General features: G+C 43.8%; 1 protein-coding gene across 1 annotated transcript in view; it reads left to right on the top strand.

The window, feature by feature from the left end:
- Positions 1-25,855, top strand: part of LOC118640532 (aromatase) — a 41,711-nt gene extending 15,856 nt beyond the window's left edge. Inside the window, exons 3-9 of the mRNA XM_036277434.1 lie at positions 1,923-2,077; positions 14,551-14,727; positions 16,989-17,103; positions 20,185-20,299; positions 20,702-20,864; positions 23,306-23,547; positions 25,557-25,855. Of these exons, the coding sequence (XP_036133327.1) occupies positions 1,923-2,077; positions 14,551-14,727; positions 16,989-17,103; positions 20,185-20,299; positions 20,702-20,864; positions 23,306-23,547; positions 25,557-25,808 (1,219 nt within the window). The 3' untranslated portion in view covers positions 25,809-25,855. The remainder of the gene's footprint in view (positions 1-1,922; positions 2,078-14,550; positions 14,728-16,988; positions 17,104-20,184; positions 20,300-20,701; positions 20,865-23,305; positions 23,548-25,556) is intronic.
- The last annotated feature ends 657 nt before the right edge of the window (positions 25,856-26,512 follow it).

Genomic DNA, 26,512 nt, shown 5'->3' with positions numbered 1-26,512 from the left:
TTTGATTTCTCCAAGTGGGGTTTGTGCTCAGTCTATGCCTATGATACAATGTTGGCATTTATGAAAGCAACGGGCATGCAAACATCACGTGTCCTGCTTAGTGTCTTCTCTGTCCTCTGATAAACATCATCCCATCTATCTTCACACACCTGCCGTCTTACTCACCAGACAGAGGGCTAGCCACAGAGCTTCGACTGTGGTTTCCTGACCCATGCTGTTCACGGCCACAGCCATCACTGAGCCCTCGTCCGGTGGCCGCTTGTCTCTGGGCCCTGCGCTAACCTGTCTTCCAGCCTCGGCCCCTTTCCACGGAAAATGCAGTCACCCACAGCATTCCTTACTCTTTCCCTTGGCAGAGGAAAGGGGGATTTATTTCATTTCCCCACAATTCTCAGCTCCATAAATCCCCATCAGACTTCTTTTCTCCCAAGAGTCCTCTCCTCCCCCAATCCTCACACACAGTTCTTCCCCTCCTCCCTCTCCTGTGCTGCTCACACCCCGTCTAATGAACCCACCCTACCGTTTAACCTAAAGAGAATAGCTGTCCTATTATCCTTTATCCTTTTGAATATTAAATTACTTAAATTATTCATTTATCTTTCTAGCGCCACAGGTTAATATCTGAGCACTTTTTAAAAATTGATTTGAGAGAGAGAGAGAGAAACATCAGCGTGTTGTTCCACCTACTCATGCATCCATTGGTTGATTCTTGTATGTGCCCTGACCGGGAATCGGACTCACAACCTTGGTGCATCGGGTTGACGCTCTAACCCGGCCACCCGGCCAGGGTTAAGCAGTCTTCACAAAACATCTGTTTGGCAAAGTAAGTTTCTCTCTACAGAACAGTGTCTGCTGTCCTAAGAAGACAATATTCTCCTCACACACGCAGGCCCCGATGACTTCAGCTAGAGTTTTATAACATTTTAAAACTCTCAGTGCCTCGTCATGCCCAACTTAGACTAGCCGGTGGGGGCAGGGAGCAGCTCCCCCAGAAAGAAATGAGTGGGGGGGGGGAGAGACAGAGGAGCCGCCTTTCTTCCTACTTTCTCTGAAGGTTCTTCCCAGGCCTCGGAGCTGAGCATGGTGGCGGGGATGGGAGCGAAGCTGTGGAGGAGAAGCTGAGAAGCTCAAGGAAGACTGGGCTATTGGCAAGGTCAGCGCTGCTGTATCAAGGGCCATCGAATGGCTCCCCAAGTCCATATCCCGGGAGAACTCTGTGACCCTGGAGACCTCCATGAGTCACGATGGAAGCAGAGCCCAGGACAGCTACTGTCACCACAGGCAGCCTGCCAGGACCAGCCCCGCTGGCCACGCCCAGGGCCAGGCGGACCCAGCAAGTGTCCTTCAGGCCCAGAATGATCCTCACCGGAGGGCCAGGCCTGACTACAGACTCAGGGCTTGTTGCTGGTTCCAAACTGCAGAAGAAAGACTTCAGCGGTCCGGGCAACTCCCGATTCTGAGGCTCACTCCCGCAGGGGCGGCCCTGTCTGCGGTGGTCTGGCAGTGCCTGGGGGGCTGGGCTCTCAGGACCCTGTGCTGTGGATTCCGCTTCTCAACAGCTTTGCAGCTCTGACCCCAGCAATGTGGTGACTTGGGTAGGATTTGGATGACTTGGAGTTAGAGAAGAAAGGGAACTAGGAAATGACGTGTGCTCACGTGCGTGCGTGCGTGTGTGTGTGTGTGTGTGTGTGTGTGTGTCCTGTCTTCCTAATGCTCAAACGGGGAGTCCGTACACAGAAGTGTTGCGACTGGAGAGGGATGCCCTGATGCTAACAGAAGTGCTTACTCAGTGTGCATATTAGAAACCACACATGGCATTTAGATCAACATGCATTTGCTGAGAGCGCCACCTGCAGTCAGAATCATCACCAGGAGCTCTCCTGACCCTTAAAAATGAACACCAAGGTTTGCTTTCTCCGCAGGTCCTCGAGTATGTTCCACGTGATGAAGCACAACCACTACATCTCCCGCTTCGGCAGCAAACTGGGGCTGCAGTGCATCGGCATGCACGAGAACGGCATCATATTCAACAACAACCCAGACCTCTGGAAAGCTGTTCGACCTTTCTTTACAAAAGGTAATCTGGTGGCTGGCGAGCTGCTGCTCTTGTCTACGAATGTGCCGTTTTTGGAAATCATTCTGAAATTCTGCTGCTTCACAGGTTTGAGATAATGACACGAGCTAACGTGCTTTATACGTTTATTATACAGCAGGCACCATTGTGAACACTTGATACTTTAATCCCATGGCAGCCCCTGGCGGCAAAATACTCTAGTCACCTGCACTTTACAAAGGAGAAAACTGAGGCATAAGGAGGTTAAGTAACTTGTCCAGGATCCCAACTTTAGTAAAGGGTGGCCCAGGAGACAGCTCCAGAGACTACATTTTTACCCACCACAGATTATTTTCCTGTTTAATGCACAGAGCAATTTCATGAACATGAAGAAGAGATGGAGTGCCAAACAGGATCATTTCTGTTAAGAATTGAGTGTGTCTGCCATATGTTTGATTTAAACATAGCAAACAATATGTTTGCTGAATCATTGACTGACATCCCAGATGTTTGAACAGGAAGCAATTTGTGAATAAAACTGGAGGATTTTAGAACTGGGAAGGACTGTATAAGTCACTTCATCAGCCTCTGAGTTTTAAAGTTGAGTTTCACAGTCCTGGAGAGGTTGCGATGGATGAGCAGGGACTGGATCCCAAGCCTCCTTCTCTAGTGAGTTCCCCCTTTACTATATCCAGTGGAAAACGAAGCTGTTGGGGGATAGACATGACCAGACTTTGACATTAACATCAAGGAATATAATCAAGCCTTGGAAATGTTGTCAGTGGTGAAAATGGTGCTAGATGGATTTAAGGTCTGACCATGCACCATCGATATTCTTCCCTCCAGTCAGCCTTGTAGTGAACCTAGACGCCTCCTTCGTGGCTGCTGAGACGGGAAAGCTGTGCCCATTCCCGCTGGGCGCTGGTTCCCCTCTGCAGAGTTGCCCATCACCAAGACTCGGCACAACTCTATTGTAGACTCTGTTGTATTAGTTTCCTATTGCTGCTGTGACAGATGGCCACAAGCTTAGTGGCCTAACACAACATGTTATTTCACAGTTCTGTGTGTCAAGTGTGACATGGGTCTCACTGGGCTCAAACCAAGGCAAGGCATCAGCTGGGCTGTGAGGCTCCAGGGGAGAACCTGTTCCTTTGCGTTTCCTGGCCTCAGAGGCCGCCCACATGCCTTGGCCCACGGCCCCTTCCTCTGTCTTCAAAGCCAGCAACAGTGGGTTGAGTCCTTTTTATACCACATCTCTCTGACCATCCTTCTGTCATCACATCTCTTTCTGGCTCTGATCTCAGCTGAGAAAGTTCATTGCTTTTAAGGACTTGCATGATTAGGTGGGCCCACCCAGATAGTCCCCCACATTCTCCCCACCTCAAGGTCCTCAATCTTAATAGTATGTGCCAAGTCCATTTTTCCATGTAAGGTAAACATAGTAATAGGTTCCAGGGATTAGGGCCTGGAGAACTTTAGGGGACTATTATTCTGCCTATATTCATATTGGGGCAGATAAATCCTCTTATGCCTGACAAAATTGCAGAATAGATGAATGAAAAGAGTATAGGGTCCAGGATTATAGGTTGTGGCTTTGATTCCTAGTTCTATGACCTTGGACAAGTCACTCAGCCTCTCTGAGCTTCAGTTTCCGTATCCATAAAAAAGTAACAGCTGTAAACACTTGGATTGTAGAGTCATTGTGAAAAATAAATGCAATAATGCTGTAAGATCCTATAGAAATGTTTTATTTTACTTTGTCATTTTGGTCCAGCTGTATTAGGAAATGTGTGAACGAGTACTGAGGAGCAATTATTTATCATATACCATTATTCTCTATTCTGACATGCAAGAATTCATAGAATCTCTAAACTCATCCATTTGTTTAACAAACAACTGTCTTCTCGTCATTGAACTAGGTGCCCAGAACACAATGAGAAATAAGATATGGTCCCTGCCCTCAAGGAGTTTATAACGGGGGAGGGAGCAGAGTAGCAGACCAGTACCTCACCAGATTCCATCCTCAGTGATGTATTACGGTCGAGGTGTGGGCAGAGTGTACACAGCCCAGACTAATGGGCCAGCAAAAGCACACTGAGAGGCCAGGGAAGACTCTTCAGAGAAGGATATGCTTATGATGAGTTTTCAGAGAAGGTAAAAGCTGCCTAAGTTAAGAAAATGTGATAAGGACACATTCCACAGGAGGAAAGAACAGGGTACTCCAAGGCAGAAAAGGATACATTAGCACGCCCTGTCCAGGGAACCGCAGGTAGGCCCGTGGACCTTGATTTGATACATGCCTGCACATATCCACCAAGGTATTTGGCCAAGGGAAGGCAGGGCCAGCCACCAAAGGCTGCTGTGCTAAGGCAAGGAGCTGAGCTTCCCTCAGGAGCTACGGGAGATCATTCAAGAGTTTCAGCAGGATGGCATGAACATACTTCTGTTTTAGAAAATCTCCTCCGGTAGCAGAGTGAACGACTAATTGGAAGGAGGCATGACTGTGAGCAGTGAGAACAGTTAAGAGCTACAGCAGTGACACAGGTGGGTGGAGGGTTAGGTACCCACATAAGAGATGTTAAACGAGTAGAATTGAGCGTGCTCCCCCTTGCCTCTGCCTTCCCCCTCTTATTCTCTCTCAGGCGTGCATCTCCTAAACTCTAAGGGTCCCCTCAAGACTTGCAACCAGGGGAGCAATGGGCAGCAGCAACTTGCCCCAAGTTAACCCCCTGAACCTGTCTCCAAGGCCCCCTTTTCTCTGACTTCCCAGTGAGCCAAAGCAGCCCAGCCCAGGCTCTCCTGTTGCTTCTTCTGTCCTAAGACCTTCCTTGTTTCCTTGTCCCCAGCTTTAATAAACGTACTCCCAAAATTAGGAATTAAAAAAAGAATCCGCAGTGCTTGGAAATTATTCAAAAAAATATTTGTGACACCTTTTAGATTAGCCCTATATATATGGGAGATCAGATTTTTTATTTATTTATTTATTTTATTATTATTTTTTTTATCCTCACCTGAGGACATTTTTTCCATTTTTTATTCTGATAGAGTGGGAGGGAGGAAGGGAGGGAGGGAGGGAGAAAGAGAGAGAGAGAGAGAGAGAGAGAAAGAGAGAGAGAGAGAGAGAAACATCGATGTGAAAGGAACACATCTAGTGGCTGCCACCTGCATGACCCAATCAGGGCCAGGGGCAAACTGCAACTGAGATACGTGCCCTTAGCGGGAACCGAACCCGGGTCTCTCTGGACCACAGGCCAACGCTCTAACTGCTGAGCCAAACCGGCCAGGGGAGGAGATCAGATTTTTTAATGAAAACATTACAAAACTGGATCCATATTAAATGCCAAAAATCAGGGGCTAATTGTTTATTGAAAATTCACTGCTGTGTGTGATATTTTTAGTAATCACTGAGAGCCCAAAGCATGTCATGATGAATCTCCTTTTAGAGTTAGGCTTCTTATTGGTTTTTCTGATATAGTAGAAAGTTTGGGATACATTTTGGTATCTAAAGCACTAATATTAATAATGATATTGACCCACTGGGTGTGTCTATGGAGAAACAGTTACATTCAACTTAGCCCATGGCTGTCTTGGGGGATGAAGTGGGAGGGCCAAGAGACAGCCTGTGTTTCCCAAAACCACCAAGAGAGTTGTCTATTTTATTTTTAAATTAATTAATTAATTTTTACAGATTGTTACAGATATTCCCCCCCCCCCTTCCCACCCTGTTCCCAGCTGTGTCCATGTCCATTATTCATGCATACATGCATATAAGTTCTGTGGTTAATCTCTCCCCCACCAACCCCTATTCTGGGGATTATCATTCTGTACCCCATTTCCATGTCTCTGGGACTACCCCATTACTCAGACTGTTATGTTCTTTATATTCCACAAATAAGTGAGATCATATGATACTTGTCTTTCTGTGTTTGGCTTGTTTAGGTAAGGATAATACTTACCAGGTCCCTCCATGTCGTCTCAAAGGATAAGAGATCTTTCTTTCTTACAGCTGCATAGTACTCCATTGTGTATATGTACCACAGCTTTTTTATCCATTCATCTACTGATGGACATTTGGACTGTTTCCAGATCTTGGTTATTGTAAATAGTGCTGCTACAAACATAGGGGTACATATGTTTTTTCTAATTGGTGTTTCAGGCTTCTTAGGGTATATTCCTAGAAGTGGGATCACTGGGTCAAATGGAAGTTCAATTTTTAGTTTTTTGACATAACACCATATTGTTTTCCATAGTGGCTGCACCAGTCTGCATTCCCACCAGCAGTGTACTTGAGTCCCCTTTTCTCTACACCCTCACCAACACTTGTTGTTTGATAATTTGTTGATGGTGGCCATTCTGACAGGTGTGAGGTGATACCTCATTGTTGTTTTCATTTGCATCTCTCTGATGATTAGTGATGTTGAGCATGTCTTTATATGTCTCTTAGCCATTTGCATGTCCTGTTTGGAGAGGTGTCTATTTAGTTCCTCTGCCCATTTTTTAATTGGGTTCTTTGTCTTCCTTTTGTTGAACTGTATAAGTACTCTATATATTTTGGAAACTAACCCCTTATCTGATATATCATTGGCAATGATGCTCTTCCATACAGTGGGTTGCCTTTCCATTTTGGTGGTTGTTTCTTTTGCTGTGCAGAAGCTTTTGAGTTTGATGTAGTCCCATGTGTTCATTTTTTCCTTTGTTTCTGTTGCCTTAGGTGATGTATCAGTGAAAATTCTGCTGCGCATGATGTCTGAAATTTTGATGCCTACATTTTCTTCTAGGATTTTTATGGATTCATGAGTCACATTTAAGTCTTTATAAATTTTGAGTTTATTCTTGTATATGGTGTAAGTCGATGGTCTACTTTTATTTATTTATTTATTTTTGCATGTAGCTGTCTAATTTTCCCAACGCCATTTATTTAAGAGGCTATCTTTAATCCACTGTATGCTCTTGCCATCTTTCTCAGACATTAATTGAGCATATTGCCATGGGTCTATTTCTGGGTTCTCTATTCTGTTCCACTGGTCTATATGCCTGTTCTTGTGCCAGTACCAGGCTGTTTTGATTACAGTGGCTTTGTAGTATAACCTGAAATCTGGTAATGTGATCCCTTCCACTTTGTTCTTCTTTTTCAAGATTGGTATGGCTATTTGGGGTCTGTTTTGGTTCCATATGAACTTTTGAAGTATTTGTTCTAATTCTGTGAAGTATGTCATTGGTATTTTGATGGGGATTGCATTGAATCTATAGATTGCTTTGGGTAATATGGACATTTTGATGATGTTAATTCTTCTAATCCATGAATAAGGTATGTGCTTCCACTTTTTTATATCTTCCTCCATTTCTTTTTTCAGTGACTTGAAGTTTTCTGCAAATAGGTCCTTTATTTCTTTGGTTAAGTTCATTCCTAGGTATCTTAATTTTTTTGCCGCGATGGTAAATGGGATTTTTTTTTTTAGTTTCTCTTTCTGTGAGTTCATCATTGGTGTATAAGAATGCCATCGATTTCTTGACATTAATTTTGTATCCAGCTACTTTGCCAAATTCATTTATTAAGTCTAGTATATTTTTGATGGGAGTCTTTAGGGTTTACGTATAGTATCATGTCATCTGCAAATAATGACAGTTTCACTTCCTCTTTTCCAATTTGGATCCCTTTTATTTTTTCTTCCTGTCCGATTGCTATGGCTAAGACTTCCGGTACTATGTTAAATAAGAGTGGCAAAAGTGGGCATCCTTGTCTTGTTCCTGTTCTTAAGGAAAATGCTTTTAATTTTTGCCCTTTGAGTATGATGTTGGCCGTAGGTCTTTCATATATGACCTTTATTATGTTGAGATATGATCCCTCTATTCCCAAATTGCTGAGCATTTTTATCAGAAATGGGTGCTGGATTTTGTTCAATGCTTTTTCAGCATCTATTGATATGATCATATAATTTTTATCTTTCATTTTGTTTATGTGGTGTATCACATTTATTGATTTGTGAATATTGTACCAGCCTTGCATCCCTGGGATGAATCCCACTTGGTCATGGTGAATAATTTTTTTTGATGTATTGCTGGATTCGATTTGCTAGTATTTTGTTCAGAATTTTGGCATCTACGTTCATCAGGTATATTGGTCTGTAGTTTTTTTTCTTTGTAATGTCTCTTTCTGGTTTTGGAATTAGAATTATGCTGGCCTCATAAAACGAGTTTGGAAGTCTTCCTTCTTCTTGAATTTTTTGAAATAGTTTGAAGAGAATGGGTATTAGTTCTTCTTTGAATGTTCAGTAAAATTCCCCCATGAAGCTGTCCGGGCCTGGGTTTTTGTTTGCTGGGAGAGTCTTGATTACATCTTCAATTTCTTTCATTGTTATTGGTTTGTTCAAGTTTTCTATCTCTTCCCGGTCCAGTTTTGGGAGACGATGTGTTTCTAGAAATTTGTCCATTTTGCTTAGATTGTCAAATTTGTCACTGTATAATTGTTCATAATATTTGTTAATGATCCTTTGTATTTTTATGATGTCAGTTATTATTTCTCCTCTTTCATTTCTGATTGTGTGTATTTGGGTTCTCTCTCTCTGTTTCTTGGTGAGTCTAGCTAAGAGTCCATCAATCTTGTTTATCTTTTCAAAGAACCAGCTTTTTTTTACTGATCCTTTGATTTGTGTTTTTTTTTTTTTGGTCTCCATGTCATTTATTTCTGCTCTGATCTTTACTCTTTCCTTCCTTCTACTTGCTCTGGGGTTTTCTTTTTGTTTGCTTTCTAGTTCTTTAAGTTATTAATGATTTTTCTTGTTTCTTGAGGCAAGCCTGTAGTGCTATGAACTTCCCTCTCAGAACTGCTTTTGCTGCCTCCCATAGATTTTGTGTTGTTGTGTTCATTTTCATTGGTTTCCAGGAAGTTTTTAATTTCTTCCTTGATCTCCATGGTAACCCATTCATTGTTCAATAACATGCTATTTCGCCTCCATGTTTTCAAAAGTCTTTGCATGTTCTTGTTTCAATTCATTTCTAGTTGCATACCATTGTGATCTGAGAAGACACTTGATATGATTTCGATCTTCTTGAACTTGTAGAGACTTAGTTTCGCCCTAACATGTGGTCTCTCTTTGAGAATGTCCCATGTGCACTTGAGAAAAATGTGAATTCTGCAGTTTTGGGGTATAATTTTCTGTAGATAGATTCTATTAAGTCCATTTGATCTTGTGCTTCATTTGGAGTCTGTGTTTCTTTGTTAATTTTTGTCTAGATGATCTATCCAGTGATGTGAGTGGGGTATTGAAGTCCTCTACTATGATTGTATTGTTATTGATTTCTCCTTTGAAGTCCTCCAGAAGATTTTCAATATATGTTGGTGCTCCTGTATTGGGTGCATATATGTTTATCAAGGTTATATCTTTTTGTTGGATAGATCCTTTCAATATTACGTAGTGGCCTTCTTTGTCTCTAGTTATGGCCTTCATTTTGAAATCTACTTTATCAGATATGAGTATTGCTACCCCAGCTTTTTTTTTTTTCCTTTTCGTTTGCTTGAAAGATTTTTTTTCCATCCCTTCACTTTCAACCTATGTGAGTCTTTTGTTGTGGGGTGGGTCTCTTGTAAACAACATATATGTGAGTCATGCTTTCTTATCCAGTCAGCTACTCTGTGTCTTTTTATTGAAGCATTCAAACCATTCACATTTAAGGTGATAATTGATATGTGCTTATTTATTGCCATTTTTGTTTAGTGTGGTTCTATTTTTTTTCCTCTTTCTTCTACTAATTACAGCAGTCCTTTTAGCATATCTTGTAGTGCCGGTTTGGTGCTAATATATTCCCTTAGCCTTTTTTGTCTGGAAAGCTCTTTATTTCACCTTCTATTTTGAATGATAGCCTTGCTGGATAGAGTAGCCTTGGATTCAGATCCTTGTTTTCATGACTTTGGTTCCTTCATGCCATTCCCTTCTGGCCTGTAGTGTTTCTGTTGAGAAGTCAGCTGAGAGACTCTTGGGGGTTCCTTTGTAGGTAACCTGTTTCTTATCTCTTTTTGCCTTTAGGATTCTCTCTTTGTCTTTAATTTTTGACATTTTAATGACTATGTGTCTTGGTGTGGACCTGTTTGGGTCCTTCTTACTTGGGGCTCTCTGTGCTTCTTGAACTTGAATGCCTTCTTCCTTCACCAAGTTAGAAATGTTTTCTGTCACTATTTCTTCAAATATATTCTCTAACCCTTGCCCATTTTCTTCCTCTTCAGGGACTCCTATGATGCAAATGTTATTACATTTCCAGTTGTCCCACAGTTCTCTTATGCCGTCTTCCTGTTTTTTAATTATTTTTTCCTTTGGGTTTTCTGATTGGCTGATTTTTTTTCTACCCTGTCTTCTAATTCACTGATCCAGTCCTCAGCTTCCTCTACCCTGCTGGTTAGTCCTTCCAATGTGTTCTTAATTTCTGCTATGTCATTCTTCATTTCCACTTGGTTGGTTTTCAATGTTTCTATATCTTTACTCACGGTGCTGATGTTCTTACTCATGCTGTTGAGTTTCTTCAAGATCATGGCTCTGAACTCTACCTCTGATAATTTGCTTAGCTGCATTTCATTTATTTCTTCTTCGATAGAGTTCTCTTGTTCCTTCATTTGGATTTGTTTCTTTGTTTCACCATTTTGGCTATCTCAGTGAGTTTTGGAACCTGCCAAATTTTCCCTGTGGGTGTTGGTGTTCTGCTGTCTGTGGCTCCCTCTACTGGGTTTGGATGAGCCTGGGTGGGCCTATGTTAAACACCATGGTCAAGTCTTACTTTCCTGGGTCGATTTGCAAGCCCAGGAAAGGTTCAATTATCCTCTAGCTTTTTGCCTGGAGGCTAGTAGTCTCAGTTACTCAGTGCCTTGGAATGTAGCCCTGGTGTTCTGCATAAGAGGATTTTCAGAGGGTGGGATAGATGCTGTTTGTTAATGAGCCTCAATTTTCATTTTTTTGCCTCACCTGGGAAAGGCTGAATCTCCAAGTGGGGGGGGGGGGCTGCTGCTTTCCCCCACAGCTCTGGGAAGGAGCACACTGTCCACTGTGCTTTGTGGCTGCAACTCAGCAAAAATTCTGAGTGCCCTCCAAATCCCAGGTGTCTCCACAGAGTTCCAGCCCAGTCTGCCCTCCCTCTGCCATAGCCCTCAGGTGAGTGGCTGTGGCTATTTTAGCAATGTCCATGCTATCTGCGCCGTGGAGCATATTTGGTCTTTATTCCCCAAGGGCGCTGTTCACAGCTAAGACTGCTGCTGTCCTTGGACTCCCAGCCCGCCACCCTCTGGCGCCTCTGTAGATCCTACCAGTGTCCCTGGTTATAGGGTGTTGTCCTGCTGTTTTTTTCCAAGGATTTGTCTTTATTTTAGTTGTAATTCCCATTTGGTCCTGGGAGATCGTCTGCATAGCTTCTATTCACTCCGCCTCCGTTTTCACACCCTCTAAGCCTATCTTGTGTGCAGCTGGGTTGCACAGGCCTTTCTGGTGCCCCTGCACCATGCAGGTCCCATGGGTAACTAGATCACACAGTCCCTGCTGGGTCACGCAGGCCTCTCTGGTGCTTCAGCACCCTGCAGGTCCTGTGGGTAATTGGATGGCACAGTCCCTGCTCGGTTGCACAGGCCTCTCAGGTGTTTCAGATCCCAGCAGGTCCCAAGGGTAACTGGATTGCACAGTTCCTTCTGGATCACTCAGGCCTCTCTGGTGCCCCTGTACCCTGTAGTTCCCATAGGCAGGCAGTTGGATTGCACCAGTCTCTCTGGGACTCAGGCTTCCCACTGCTCTTATGGGCTACTGGACTGCACAGGTCTCTGTGGAGCCCCACGTCTTGCCGCTGGCGGCTGGGGAGTGCTGCTGCCCCATGGGGCTCAACTCCTGCTCAGCTTTTGCTGTAGTTTTTGGAGATGAGTCTCAGCTGCTGGTCTGTGCTTCTGTTGCCTGGGGATGGATGTCTGCTCCTCAGCCTCTCTTGCTGGGGGTATATCTGGACTCTGATTGGGCTGCTACTATGGGGGATGGTGCTGGGCTCCGGGCTGTTCTCTGCTTTCAAGACCGGCACCTTGAGAGCTCCACTAATGTGCACCAGTCTGTGTTGACACAGAGTGTCCACTGGTCCGATGGTGCCAGGTGTGCTGGTGGGCTCAGGTTGCTGGGCCCTAGCCGTTCCCACTGCCTCCTCCCAGGGAAGACCTGGGACCTTCCAAAATGGTGGGACCTCCCCATGACGCAGGGAGAAGCGCCCTGAAGAGCCGCTTAGTGTGGTAGCCGGCTGGTCCCATCCATAGCACAGGAACTTTCTGCTCTGCGGCTCTGCACTGCTTGGGTTTGGTTGTCCACCTTCACGTCCACTCACACTCTCTTACACACTCACCCTCCCTCCTGTCCTGCCTGCTGCCATCTTCCCAAAGTCCATTACAACTTTTTCGAGAGTTGTCTGTTTTAATGGTTACTTGCTCAATTACTGATTACTTGCTCAATTTTTTTAAATTTGATAAAGTTCAGTACTTTTAAGCAGATTGTAAAAATCATAGCTACATCGTGCCACTACCTATAAGCAAATACATTTTGTTTATATGTTTGAAATTTGCCTTCAAGCTCTGGGACATAGAGGCAAATCATACGCCAGCCTGGGAGAAAACCACCAGTGATGTTCAAAGCCAACTCTTGTATGCCAAGTGTTGAGTCTTTAAGGAATTATCTGTCCCACTTGTGGATGTGACACTCACCTAGGGAACAACATCCTGGCCTCTCACATCTGCCAAGTCCTTCCTACAGTCAGGAAGTATGCCACCAACCCAACCTCCCCTTTTACATTTAAGTAGAGATCTTAAGAGTCTAGGACCACTCACCAGGCCTTCTTCCTTAATTTGCAAAGTCTGTCTTCTGGGGGGTTCTTCAGTTAATTTTTTTTTAAAGAGAGAATTATGCCTACAAAATTCCCCAATTTCTTTCTTTCTTTCTCTTTCTTTCTTTCTTTCTTTCTTTCTTTCTTTCTTTCTTTCTTTCTTTCTTTCTTTCCCTTCCTTCCTTCCTTCCTTCCTTCCTTCCTTCCTTCCTTCCTTCCTTCCTTCCTTTCTCTCTCTCTCTCTCTCTCTCTCTCTCTCTCTCTCTCTCTCTCTCCTCACCTGAGAATATTTTTCCATTGATTTTCAGATAGGGAGGGAGGGAGACAGAGATAGAGAAACATCAGTGTGAGAGAGACATATCAATTGGTTGCCTCCTGCACAACCCCAGCCAGGGCCAGGAATCGAATTGCAACTGAGGTACGTGCCCTTGACCAGAATAGAATATATGACTCTTGGGTCCACGGGCTGACATTCTAACCAGCCAGGGCTCCCCAGTATTTTTCATCCCATTTCAAGAATTCTGACTTTAACAGCAAGTCTGAATAATAAAAAAAAAAAAAAAAAAAAAAAAACATTAAAAAAAGAGAGAGAGAGAGAGAGAAAGATTACTCTAAAACTTAAAGGAATTTGGAACACAGAGAGAGGGGGACACTTTAAGACTTAAACTCTCCAGCTAGATCACCTACCATGAGAAGCCACTAGCTGCTCAGATGGTCAGGAGCAGAGCAAAGGGTGAGATCAGAGCCAGTTCACTCTGTTTCCATTCATTCATTCGTTCGTTCATTCGTTCGTTCATTCATTCATCCGTTCACGCATTCCTCTATTTGACAAACATATTTTGAAGGCCACTATGTATCATGGACTTGACGTATAGTGCTGGTGGGAGATTATCACCGCCCTTAAAAAATTCCCAGTCCCGCGGGGAAGACTGCTAAGCAAAGAATCACTTAGCTGTCATAACATTGGTTGAGTAAAATAAATCTGGAAGTAGTTTGAAGAGAAACCAAAGTTAAGAGAAAGGCACTTTTGGTAACTTATTAGACTAGCATTTTAAACATATAAACTAAATGTAAAAGGAAGCACCTTAGCCCTAGCCAGTTTTGCTCAATGGTTAGAGCATCAGCCCAAGGACAGAAGAGTTCCAGGTTTGATTTCCAGTCAAGGTCACATGCCTGGGTTGTGGGTTCAATCCCCAGGCCCAGTCGGGGTCGTGCAAGAGGCAACCAATCTATGTGTCTCTCTCACATGATGTTTCTCTCTCTCTCCCCCTCCCTCCCATTCTATCTATCTATCTGGAAAAGTATCCTGGGGTGAGGATTAAATAAAATAAAAGATGTCTTAAAAAAATATAAAGAAAACACTGATTTGTGATTTATGACCACAGTATCAAATGTTTCACTTGCAATCTCATAAATGATTTGCCATAGTGTGAAAAGTTTAATTTTGAACAGTTTGTTTAAAATAAGTCATTCATTCACTTTTAACAATAACGGTGATACATTCTTATAGAAAATTTGGAGATTAAAGTATAAAACGAATATGAACATTCCCACCTGGTCATTGAATAAAAAGTTTTGGGTGATTAAGCTCTGAATGTAAGAAGCCAAAGCGCCTGAGTGTGCGGTGCGTGGGGTTCACATTGGCTCACCCTCTGGTGCCCTCCCTTCAGCTCTGTCCGGCCCGGGCCTCGTGCGCATGGTGACAATCTGTACGGAATCCATCATAAGGCACCTGGACAGGTTGGAGGAAGTCAGGCGCGAGTCGGGCACTGTCGACGTGCTGACCCTCATGCGGCGCATCATGCTGGACACCTCCAACGCGCTCTTCCTGGGGATCCCCTTGGACGGTACGAAATCTTCACTCTCGTGACTTGACCTTCTGCCCTTTATTGAACAGGGGGGTGAGACGGGTAGCAGGCTCAAGTAAAAATATGCTGTTTTCTACACTGTTCTTCTCTCGGCATCTCTGAGACTTCCTACGATTTTTTTCCTAGTGTGTCTGCCTTGTTCACTTATAAGATATAAATTACTATAAAGTTGGGGCTATTTTTTTTTGTATCTCTCATCATAGCTCTCAGAAATGGAATTCTACCCACAGTCAAAACTCAACAAATGTGATCAGTTTACTTGGTCATTAATGTATCCTCCCACCAAACAAAGTGATCTATTTAACCATTTTCAACTCCTTTTGGGACATGATATATACATACATATATACACAGACATATATATACATACATATATACATACACACATATATAAATATGCATACACGTCCCTCCCTCAAACTTCTAAGTATGAAAACTTGGACTTTTATTTTTATTTTCACCTGAGGACATTTTTTTTTTTTGCGTTTATCTTCAGATAGAGCAGGAGGGAGAGAGGGAGGAAGAGAGAGAGAGAAACATCGATGTGAGACAGACACATCAAGTGGTCACCACCCACATGACCCCAACCAGGGCCAGGGACAAACTGCAACTGAGGTACGTGCCCTTAGCGGGAACCAAACCCAGGACTCTCAGATCCGCGGGCCGACGCTCTAACCACTGAGCCAAACCGGCCAGGGCAAAACTTGGACTTTCTGTATGATGATGGTGGTGTTTGCTGGCTGCTGGCAAACAATTACAACAGCTACCATTAATTCAGCATCTACTACAGACCAAGCAGTATAAAAAGTTGCTTTACATACAGTTTGTCAAGAAGTCTCACTCAAGAAGCTACTTTCTTCACTATACATAGAAACAAGCATTAAAACACATACATGCAACTGTACCGCCACCTAAAAGCAAACATTAGTCATTGGGATTAATTCCATTCTGCTGTCGTCCAGCTTCATGTAATTCTTCCTGAATTAAATTCTAACAGTGTTCATTGGTTCCTACATTTATTCAACAGATATTTACTGATTTCCTGTTTTCGCGCCAGGCACTGCTATCTGTTCTGAGGATAGAGCAGTGAACAAGACAGAGTCCTTACCTTCAGGGACCCTACATTTCAGTGGATACATGGACCGTCAACAAATAAATATCAATATATATTTACTTGTAATATATAACAAGTAATGTTATTTAGCCTATACTATATTAAGCAATAGTAAGTGCTTTGAAGGAAAACCAAGCAGGGCGAGAAGACAGTAAGTGAAGGGGCGGTCCGTGGAGTGGACATGTTCTCATGGAGAGGGTGGTCAGGAAGGGCCCCTGCAGAAGGACAAGTGTGTGTCAACCTCCACGAAGTGAGGCCACAGCCACACACAGATCGGAGGGAAAACAGTGCAGGCATAAGAACAAGGCAGAATGTAACACTTGCCCGCACCAGCTGAGCTCCAACCCCTGCTGACTGATCAACCGCATTCGGACAGACAGACAAGCCCGAAGCCCTCCCTCTCTCTCCTCCAGCTCTCCTTGCCTGTCTGCCCTGCTCTCTACTCCCCACAAACTCATAGAAATCCAGGCCACTGGATGGGAGCCCCCATTCACTCTGAAGATTCTAAGATGAATTCTATATTCTGAACCAAATATGAATGAGTATGGAAGCTATGTGAGGAGTGCTATGGAAAAAATATGAAGAAAGCACTAGGAGCTGAGAATACAATTAAAAGCTATGAATTAGGTACATAATCCAAGTAGATGATGCATCTCATGGCTCTGCTCCCTGAACACCAAAGGACGTTTAAATGTGGCTGGTGGCTGTTGGCTGCCCAACAGGAGAGCGCCATGGCCTGTGGCCGCCCCACAAGCCAGAATTAAGGCCACACCAGCCATAATTATTAGTGTCCCTTCAATCCCCCGAGGTCCAGAAAAACAGGAGAGATGTGGAGGCCCAGCCTAAGAGGGGCATGTGAGATTTTTAGGCTGTGTCTCTTACACAATGTTGAAAACTGGCAAATAAATCTTTGGTCAACGTGGCCAACGGAGATGCCAAGCAGAATAAATGAGTATTGATTCGTCCAGTGGCAATGACATGGCTCAGACCCCACTGATGAAGGGACCTTGCCTGGCGTAGAACTGCAGGCTTGGAGGAGAGTCTGCGGGGATTCTCTGCTCAGAGTCCTCCTCTTGGGCTTCCCTGTTTGCTCAATTGCTCTGCTCTTTTTTGTTTGTTTATCCAGAAAATGCCATCGTCATTAAAATCCGGGGTTACTTTGAGGCATGGCAAGCTCTCCTTCTCAAACCAGACATCTTCTTTAAGATTTCTTGGCTATACAAAAAGTACGAAAAGTCTGTGTAAGTAACACAAGTTTCGAAAATTTGTCTATGAGCGTGGATTGGTTTTTCATTGTGTCTTTGCGATTGTTGGCCTCTTCAGCACGTTTTCTACTCACCAGAGCCCACAAGGGAGACGTTGATTAAGTCGCTGATGTAACCCTTTCTACCTCAACCTGGCTGAATACGGGGAGACCTAAGAGTAAAGGGGCCTTTGGCCAGGGCAGCCTCTCAGCAGGGGGGCCAAGTGGGTGGTGTGAGAATTCCGCGTCTGAAACTAAAACATTGCAGTGTTTTTGAGCTGAACAGAAGGGGTGGCTGAACCTGTCATTATTATCTGTCAAAATTCTCTTTGCATGGCTGGAAAAATGGAAACATGAAATCTTTTCATAGTTACGTTGCTCCTGGATAAATTTAACTTAATTCAACCTATTAGGAATTGACAAGTGGTCTCAAGAGAATTTTTTCATATGAACATAATGAACTTCAATAAAATATGTGTGGGTTTTTTTTGTTTGTGTTTTTAGTTATATATCTTGTGTCTTTGAGGGATCCTGAAACCATCATTAAGTGGTTTTGCTTTGGTCTTAGACTAGTCTAGCAGAAAACTGGACGAATGCCCAATGGCCATAGTTAATCAGTGGGTTTTTTCTAAGTAGCCAGCCATTAAACATGCCTCCTCTAATCACCAGTGGAAAGCCCGTGGGATCCAGAGGCAGGCAGATGTGGTTTGTAGCCTATCTCTACCACTTAGTAAGTAAACGGCCTTGGGAAGTTATTTAAAGTAAAACAGAACTGCCTGCCAGAGTGGGGATATAGGTGAATGAGATCCTATGTGGAGGGCAGCTGACACAGAGCCTGGGCCATAGTAGGCACTAAATACGTTGGTTTTCCCCTTCCCTCTGTTCATCTTAAATTCCCCATCTCTAAAAGTTCTCAAACTTGATGGAGGACCCTATTTATCCTCTTTGTGTATTTTTAAATTCAATAGTAGTAGTCTCCAGGGAGGAAACCCACTTGATGTTGCTTTATATATCGTCGTATGGTTAATGAGTGTTAGGGGGATGACTGGAGACTTCATTCTTTATACATTCCATTTCATTTCTACCAGAGCTCACTGTTATACAGGCTCATGCAATGAGTTTCATCACTTCACTGAGGTCAGATTTGGTGGTAGTTCCTGGTCATTAGTTTAGCTTTGGTCTTGGCCAAGAGGCCCATAGAAACTCATTGCATGAGCCTGTATAACAGTTTTTCTTAAGTTTCTGTAGAAATAGCTTAGCAACATTCTCTCTATATAACATTCGCCAATGGTTAGTGCACTAGTTTTTATTTCCTATGTCGTAGAGCAGTAAAGACCTAGAGAAATTCTTTAGTCTCCTTCCCTCCATGCCCTTGCAATTATGTCAATATTTTTATTGAGCTATTACTGACATTAGTTTTAGGTGTACAACATAGGGATTCAATATTTGTATATATTGCACAATGATCACCACAATAAATATAGTTAACATCAGTTACCATACATAGTTAAACATTTTCTTGTGATGAGAACTTTTAGAATCTACCCTCTTGACAACTTTCAAATATGCAATGCACTATTATTTGTTATTTATAGTCACCATGCTGTGCATTACATCTCCAGGACTTATTTATTTTATAACTTGAAGTTTGTACCTTTTGATCCCCTTCACCCATTTGCCTACTCCCCACCCCTCACCTCTGGCAACCACCAGTCTGTTCTTTGTATCTGTGAGCTCAATTTTTTGTTTGTTTTTTAAAGATTCCACACATAAGTGAGATCATACAGTATTTGCCTTTTTCTATCATGCTAATATTTTTTAAAATATATTTATGGAAAGGATTCTGGAACATCTACTCCCATCCTTATTTATTCAATATTTTTTTAAATCTTCACTGGAGGATATTTTTCTATTTATCTTCATATAGAGTGTGAGGGAGGGAGAGAGAGAGAGAAACATCGACATGAAAGGGACACATCTAGTGGCTGCCACCTGCCTGACCAATCAGGGCCGGGGACAAACTGCAACCAAGGTACGCGCCCTTAGCAGGAACCAAACCCAGGTCTCTCTGGACCACAGGCCGATGCTCTAACCGCTGAGCCAAAGAGGCCTTTAGTTTAAAAGAGATGTGAGGCTCGGAGACTTACAGTGGGTTTTGTAGAAAGAGAACAACCTGGCCCTGGCTGTTTTGGCTCACCAGAGAGCGTCAGCCTGCAGGCCAATGAGTCTTGAATTCGATTCCGGTCAAGGGCATGAACCTCGGTTGCGGTTCATCCCCAGCCCTGGTCAGGTCGTGCAGGAGGCAACGAGCCAATGTGGCTCTGTCACATTGACGTTTCTCTCTCCCTCCCTCCCACTCTATCTGATGATAAATAGAAAAATATCCTCGGGTGAGGATTAAAAACAGAAAGAGAACAACCTGAACTAGAACCTGGCCTTTGTCCAAGGAGCTCTTCCCTCCACCACACTGTCAAGATGCCTATACATATGTATGCAGCCATTCGTTTATTCAACAAATATTTACTTAGTATTTATTATGTGGCAAACACTGCAAGGCATGGGAACAAATATCAAGATTAATAAACAGTCACTGGAGTTTACTGTATAGAACAGAAATCTCAACTCCATAATCTCGAGGACCAGGCAAATAAAAGTGGGCTGGGTAAACACAAGACAACAGAAAACAGAGGTACCCGTGGCAAACTGGAAAGCGCATGTCCCCAATAGAGACATTCACTGGTTTTGGTTTTGTTTTTTTCATTTATACACCGTGCTGGCCAAATAAAACATCAGCAAACAGGACTGGATTTAGCTTTGGGTGCCAGTTTAACCCTTAACCAGGGGTCACGGCCTTGATTTGCTCTTCGTACCTGGAAACTCTGGCTCCTTAACATGAAGTAAAATGTATATGTCATTTAAGGATATTTGTGAAGAATTAAGTATAAACTCAGTTATTCATAAGCACTAATAGTTTCAACTAAAGCAGATTATTTTATTTAAATAAATGGCAAATGAGTCCATTTTTTCTACATGTCTTAACTGACTACAGATACATTATATTTTCACTTTTTTTTTCCAGCAAGGATTTGAAAGATACCATAGAAATTCTGATAGAAGAAAAAAGACACAGGATTTTCACAGCAGACAAACTGGAAGACTGTATAGATTTCGCCACTGAGTTGATTTTTGCTGAGGTATTGACCTGACCTAACCATAATTCCCACACAACCGACGTGCATGGCTGTGTGTACGTGTGTAGAGATTTCCTCTTGTGATCGTGTTGCATATTTCTGCTTTTAATATTTGCTCCAGCTGTTCTATAATGTCCAACTCATTAGACATTCAGGTAAGACTGACCTTTAAGACTGAAGCTACTCTGTACCTGCAAAATATAAAATGTGAAAATGGGAGAGTCCATAGACACTAAATACATAGATAATTGGTTGTAATAGTTCAGCTTTCAGCTCAATTACAGAAACATGTAATTTGTATGATTTCATTTTGGTGAGGTTGCTGACCCTTGAAGGTCACTTCCCCTCCTTTTGTGAACTTCTGATTCACTTTTCCAACTTTTCTCCCCTCTTGCAATTATTCAGAAACGTGGCGACCTGACAAGAGAGAACGTGAACCAGTGCATACTGGAAATGCTGATTGCAGCACCAGACACCATGTCCGTCTCGGTGTTCTTCATGCTATTTCTCATTGCAAAGCACCCCAACATTGAAGAGGCAATAATGAAGGAAATACAGTCTGTTGTTGGTAAGAGTTTATCAAATAAACAATAGAGTTTAGAAAACAATTTCTTCTGAATATCCGCTTCTTATGTCCTGAGAATCTGAGGTCAAACCCAATCTCTATTATACACCACCAAAGAACAACAAAGCAAGTCATCTTGTCACACTTTCCTTATGCCAGATAGGCTAAACATAGTTCTCTCTGTGTTTTATTTTTCATTGGAAAAAACTCAAGGAATAGGGAGATGGTTAAAGCGGACAGCGGCATCGCCGGACTGCTCCCACTCCTCCCAGCCTCACTCCCATCCCCCAGAGGAGCCACTGTTAGTAGTCTGCCGTGTATTCTTTACTTATGTGCACTTAAACACGTATATATGGTCATATTTATTTGGGATTCTTTAAAAATTGATCACGCACAATATTTTGCCTACCTTATCGATGACAAAGGCTTCTGTGGCTTCAGCCAGGGACGTGGCGATGCACAGCAGGGCTTCTGAGTTTCCAGCAGTCCATCAGTAACGAACTTCCACCTGGAGGCCGAGGGAGGAGGAGAGGCTGACAGCAAAGATGGGGGAGTGATCAGCTTTCCTCCCCCCCACCCCGATCCAGTGATGCTGACCTCGCCTTCCCCTGAGCCTCTCCTCCGCCTCTGCAGGGCCCCCCTGGGCCCCGCTCAAGCAGTTCCCACCACCACCTCTTCCCTCCACGGCCTCCGCCTAAGCACTGTTCTGCCCACGGCTCCTGACATCACCGTCCTTCCTTCCACAGAAATGCTGTCAGATCGAAGTCAGACTTGCTTTCTGAGAGAAAACAAAATTCCTTATTTGGGATGTCCTTCACATGGGTCATCTTTGTAGGAACACACTTCTGACATATGTGACAAGATATCGATAATGATGTAGACTTTTCTCTCTTGACCTTGCACAATCCCGTGAAACCAGTTATTTGATTGTGGAAAAATGCTATCTTTTTAAAACCATTTCAATGCTGCTTGAAATAGTTGACAGTAAGGGGATCTCATAGAAGAGTTAACTATGTGAGGGGAGGAGGAGAAGGGTCTGCAGGTGCAGGGCTGTAGGCAGGAAATTGCCTGGCAAATTAGACAGCAAGGAGCCAAAATAGCACCCAGGCTCCAAATTCCAGAATGTTCCCTCGAGTGTCCCTGTCATGGTCCAGGTCTTGTGCCAGGTGCAGGGGCATAGCGGTGAACAAGCCAGTGTCATCCCTGTACTCATGGGGCTCACGGACAGGAGGGAGAAGGAGAACTCAACAAGTCAGCTCCGTGGAGTGAAGAGAGGGGACCACAGAACGATGGTGTCCAGGGAACAAGGGGGGGATTACTCCTGAGAACACAGCCTTTAATACAAGTTCCTCGAGGAGTGAAAAGTGTTCGTGCCCATGATGTCCCCAACACTTCAGACCTCTCAAGGATGCAGAAGCCGCAGAACCACGTGCACGAGTGTCCGTGCGGCCTCTGGATAAACGTCGTGGTAATCCCTTCCCGGGGAACACCTTTGCTAGCCTTCTCCGGCATCTTCCCTTCTGCCTCCTCAGCCCGGAGAAACACACTTCATTCGACCCTGAGTGTACAAAGAGGAGCATGCGAGGGGCGGGGCTGGGAGAGTTCCCTGACCCAACGAGACCTTTCCTGAATGGCACAGCTGTACAGTAGCCAGGGCTGCCTCGGGACCCTGGTCTATGTTCGATTCTGCAAAAAGTGCTAGCCCACTTGAGGATGCCCTGAAGCTTTGCCAATATTGGAGTCATCAAGCTTCTCTGACTAGTGTCAGGCCAGTCTGAGACAGAGGGGGTGTCCTTCAACCCCCAGCTCACCTTCAATCCCCAGCACATCTGAGGCACCCATTTTGTTGTGGTGGGAGGGGGGTTCTTGCCCCTCTACAACAGGTTGTTCTTGATGACGGCGAGGAGGGGCACCAGTGACTTGCTGAGGGCAGATGACAGGTAACCAGAGGAGAAAATGTCATGAAAACTGACCAGTCACTGTCTCACTTTGACTAGAGGAGTGACTGTCCCCTTGAATGTAGAGCAGGGAATGAAATGCAGATGCCTCAGAGGACAGGCAGATAGATGTCCGAAGCAGACTGGTAGGTCTGCATGAGGCTGCAGAGCAGCGGCCGCTCCACAGGCTCATCAGCCCTCAGCGTCAGCCCCTGGTGCCCGCGGGCCTGTGAGCCCAGTGCTACCAGGTTTTTTATTATTTTTATAAAAATCCAGGCTTTTCTATGAAATCCCCTAGCTTTTAAGATCATTGGCTTCCAGTCTGAATTTTTATAAAACACACTGCAGGCCAAACATAACACAGGTGGCCCAGGTTGCTAGTTTGCACTAGAATTATGAATACAAATTTTTTTTCCAACCAAGGGCAAAGCTGTTCAGTAGAAACTGTAGAAGTTTTCATGCCCATCACTAACATGACCTCTTTGTCCTGTTCATCTGCTCCCACAGGTGAAAGAGACATAAGGATTGATGACATTCAAAAATTAAAAGTGGTGGAAAACTTTATTTACGAGAGCATGCGGTACCAGCCTGTGGTGGACTTGGTCATGCGCAAAGCCTTACAGGATGACATCATTGATGGCTACCCAGTGAAAAAGGGGACTAACATCATCCTGAATATTGGAAGAATGCACAGACTTGAGTTTTTCCCCAAGCCTAATGAATTTAATCTTGAAAACTTTGCAAAGAATGTAAGTGCCACTCCTTAAAACCAAGTGTGCCACCCTCTACAATGTCAGCTGTCAAGTCCTCTCTGGTTCTGTGTTTGCACCACGTACATTTCATTCTGTTTACTTGTCCCCTTCTGTAGCCTCACCAGAAACACATTTTCCCTAGTTTGGACCATGGCTACATTTGTCCTCAAGCCAAGGGTGTTGGGTCTCCAGCTACATGGTGCATCTACACGGTGACCACATAATAGGTCCAACTGTGGAAGAGTCAGGACCTGAATTTAACTAAAATGAGGCAAATTTTGTTTAACCCAACCGACCTACTTTTCCATTTAAAGTTACCACTCTGTCATCACGTAACTACTGAGTATCTAAGCAAAGGAAAGCCCACTTCTGCTTTAGGTGGAAATCAAATGAGATCAAAAGATTTGGATTTTGTAGCCTGTCTTTGATTCTCCAGACGGTCCCACAAGAACTAATTCCCATTCCAAACAGGACTCAGTGATGAGACGAACTTCAGCTTTTGCTTTTTCTGTCACTGAAGTATCCTGAAGATTCTGCTTCCCTTACGTCAAATTTTAGGCAATGATGTTGTTTTGTTGTTTGGTTTTTTGTTTTTTGTTAATCCTCACTGAGGACATTTTTCCATTGATTTTTAGATAGAGTGGAAGGGAGGGAAGAAGGGATGGGGAGGCAGAGAAAGAGAGAGAGAGAGAGAGAAGCATTGAAGTGAGAGAGACACATCGATCAGTTGCCTCCCGCTGGGGATTGAACCTGCAAACCAGGTATGTGCCCTTGACTGGGAATCAAATCTGTGACCCTTCAGTCTGTGGGCTATCGCTCTTGCTGCTGAGCCACACTGGCCAGAGCAGGACAGTGATGTTTTAACCTGTATTATCCCTTAGTTCCCTTAGTGTCTTCTATTTCCATTTGCATATGGTGTGGAAAATGATAATCCAGTTCTCTAATTTTTTTTAATGTTTTTATTGATTTTTTAGAGAGAGAGGAAGGGAGAGAGATTGAAACATCAATCGGTTGCCTCCTGCATGCCCCCTACTAGGGATTGAACCTGCAACCCAGGCATGTGCCCTGACCGGAAATCGAACCAGGACCTCTCAGTCCATGGAACAACGCTCAATCCACTGAGCCACACTGGCTGGGCTCCAGTGCTCTTAATTTTTTCTGTTTCTGTATGAGCAACCCATGCCATGTTGACAATTAGTCAGCAAAATCTTATTGGGCCCTGGCTGGTGTGGCCCAGTTGGTTAGACCATCATCCCATGCACCAAAGGGTCATGGGTTTGATTTCTGGTCAAGGGCACGTACCCAGGTTGCAGGTTCGATCTCCAGTTGGGACACATGCAGCAGGCAGCAATAGAATTTTCTCTCTCAAATCAATGTTTTTCTCACTCTCTCTTTCTCTCTCCCCTTCTCCCTTCCTCTCTCTCTAAAATCAATTTTTTTAAATGTCCTCAGGGGAGCATTAAGAAAAAACAAAACTTACTTGGAATCTACTATGTGACAGGCACTATGTAAGCCCAGATGTGGACAACAGATATGGTACCCATTAATTTTTTGTATAACTAAAAATATTTAGATGCTTGGCACTACTAGGTCAGGAATCTATCTTTCCCTAAATTTTCTGTTGTCATCAAGTTATATGACATTTCACAACACTCTTTGCTTTGGTGATTTGCAGAACAGTAGTAAAGCTGTGGCCATCCTAGAAAGCTAGTTGATAACAGTGGCTGTAATAACACCATCTGCATTGCTTTACCCAGCACATTTATACGGAAAGCAAAGCTGGGTACTGTCCAAGGTTGGGTGTGTGGCCCAGGGGGTGAATCTAACTGGATAGAGAAAGGGGCATATCTGAGTTACGGACGGTCATTCATCTCAGTGAAGGAGCAGTATGGCTGAGACCCCAAAACAGAGCATTCTGACTGACCCGTATTTTTAGGGTAAATCAAACAGAGACGGCATGATTTTAGCCTTTAAAACTTCAGCTCATTGTCTGATCGTTTTCATAGGTTCCTTACAGGTATTTTCAGCCATTTGGTTTTGGGCCCCGCAGCTGTGCAGGAAAATACATCGCCATGGTGATGATGAAAGTCATCTTAGTCACACTTCTGAGACGATTCCACGTGCAGACACCGCAAGGTTGCGTGTGTGTCGACGAGATGCAGGTAAAAAGTGACTTGGCCGTGCACCCAGATGAATCTAGCAACTTCCTGGATATGATTTTTATCCCAAGAAATTCAGACAAGTGCCTCAAATGCTGAAGAAGATTGGTCAGTACCTGCTCCAGAGCACTTCTCACCAGTAGTTCGCGAGAAAGCCATTCATCTTTGCCAGGTAGTATCATCCACGTAGTGCACATTCGGTGGTCCGTGGCATTTTATAGGCATACCTCCTCTGAGCTGTCAGCAAACCAGGAGACATTGGTCACCTGATCTCGTCAAAACCAGAGAACCAGAGCAAGAGAAAACACAGGGGCCAAGAGCTTGCAGGGAAAATGGTCAATGAAGAAGCTGCAGTATTAAAGGCCCAATTCCACAAAACATGTTGGAAAAGACAGACCATCAGCAGAACTTATATCCGGCTGCCCCTGGGATCGCCCCTGCCCTGCCCTGAGCAGCTGGATGTCTGGGGCAGAAGCTCTCAAGTGGATGAGAAAGACAAGGCCACTGTCTGGGTGCCTGGAGCCAAACACACCTGCTAGTGTGAATAAAAGTGTTTGATTTGGTTCTCAGTGGGGTTGAGCACTGAAGCATTCATAGTCTTTGGAGAAATACAATTCAGTATTTGTCTTTTCCTATGAATTCAATCAATTCTTGTTTATCCACATGTGACTTGTCTGTAGCAAAAGTTAAATAGGAGACGATCCTTCTCAGTCTCTCAAGTCATGCCTCAGCCACTTACCTCTGCTATAATGGATGTAGATTCGAGTAATACAAGGTAAATTAGTCATTTCTCAAGTCAACTA

This window comes from Molossus molossus, unplaced genomic scaffold (assembly GCF_014108415.1).
Source record: "Molossus molossus isolate mMolMol1 unplaced genomic scaffold, mMolMol1.p scaffold_m16_p_1, whole genome shotgun sequence".
Classification (NCBI taxonomy): Eukaryota; Metazoa; Chordata; class Mammalia; order Chiroptera; family Molossidae; genus Molossus; species Molossus molossus.
Note: the sequence above shows the minus strand (reverse complement) of the source record. Positions and strands in the feature narration are given on the sequence as shown.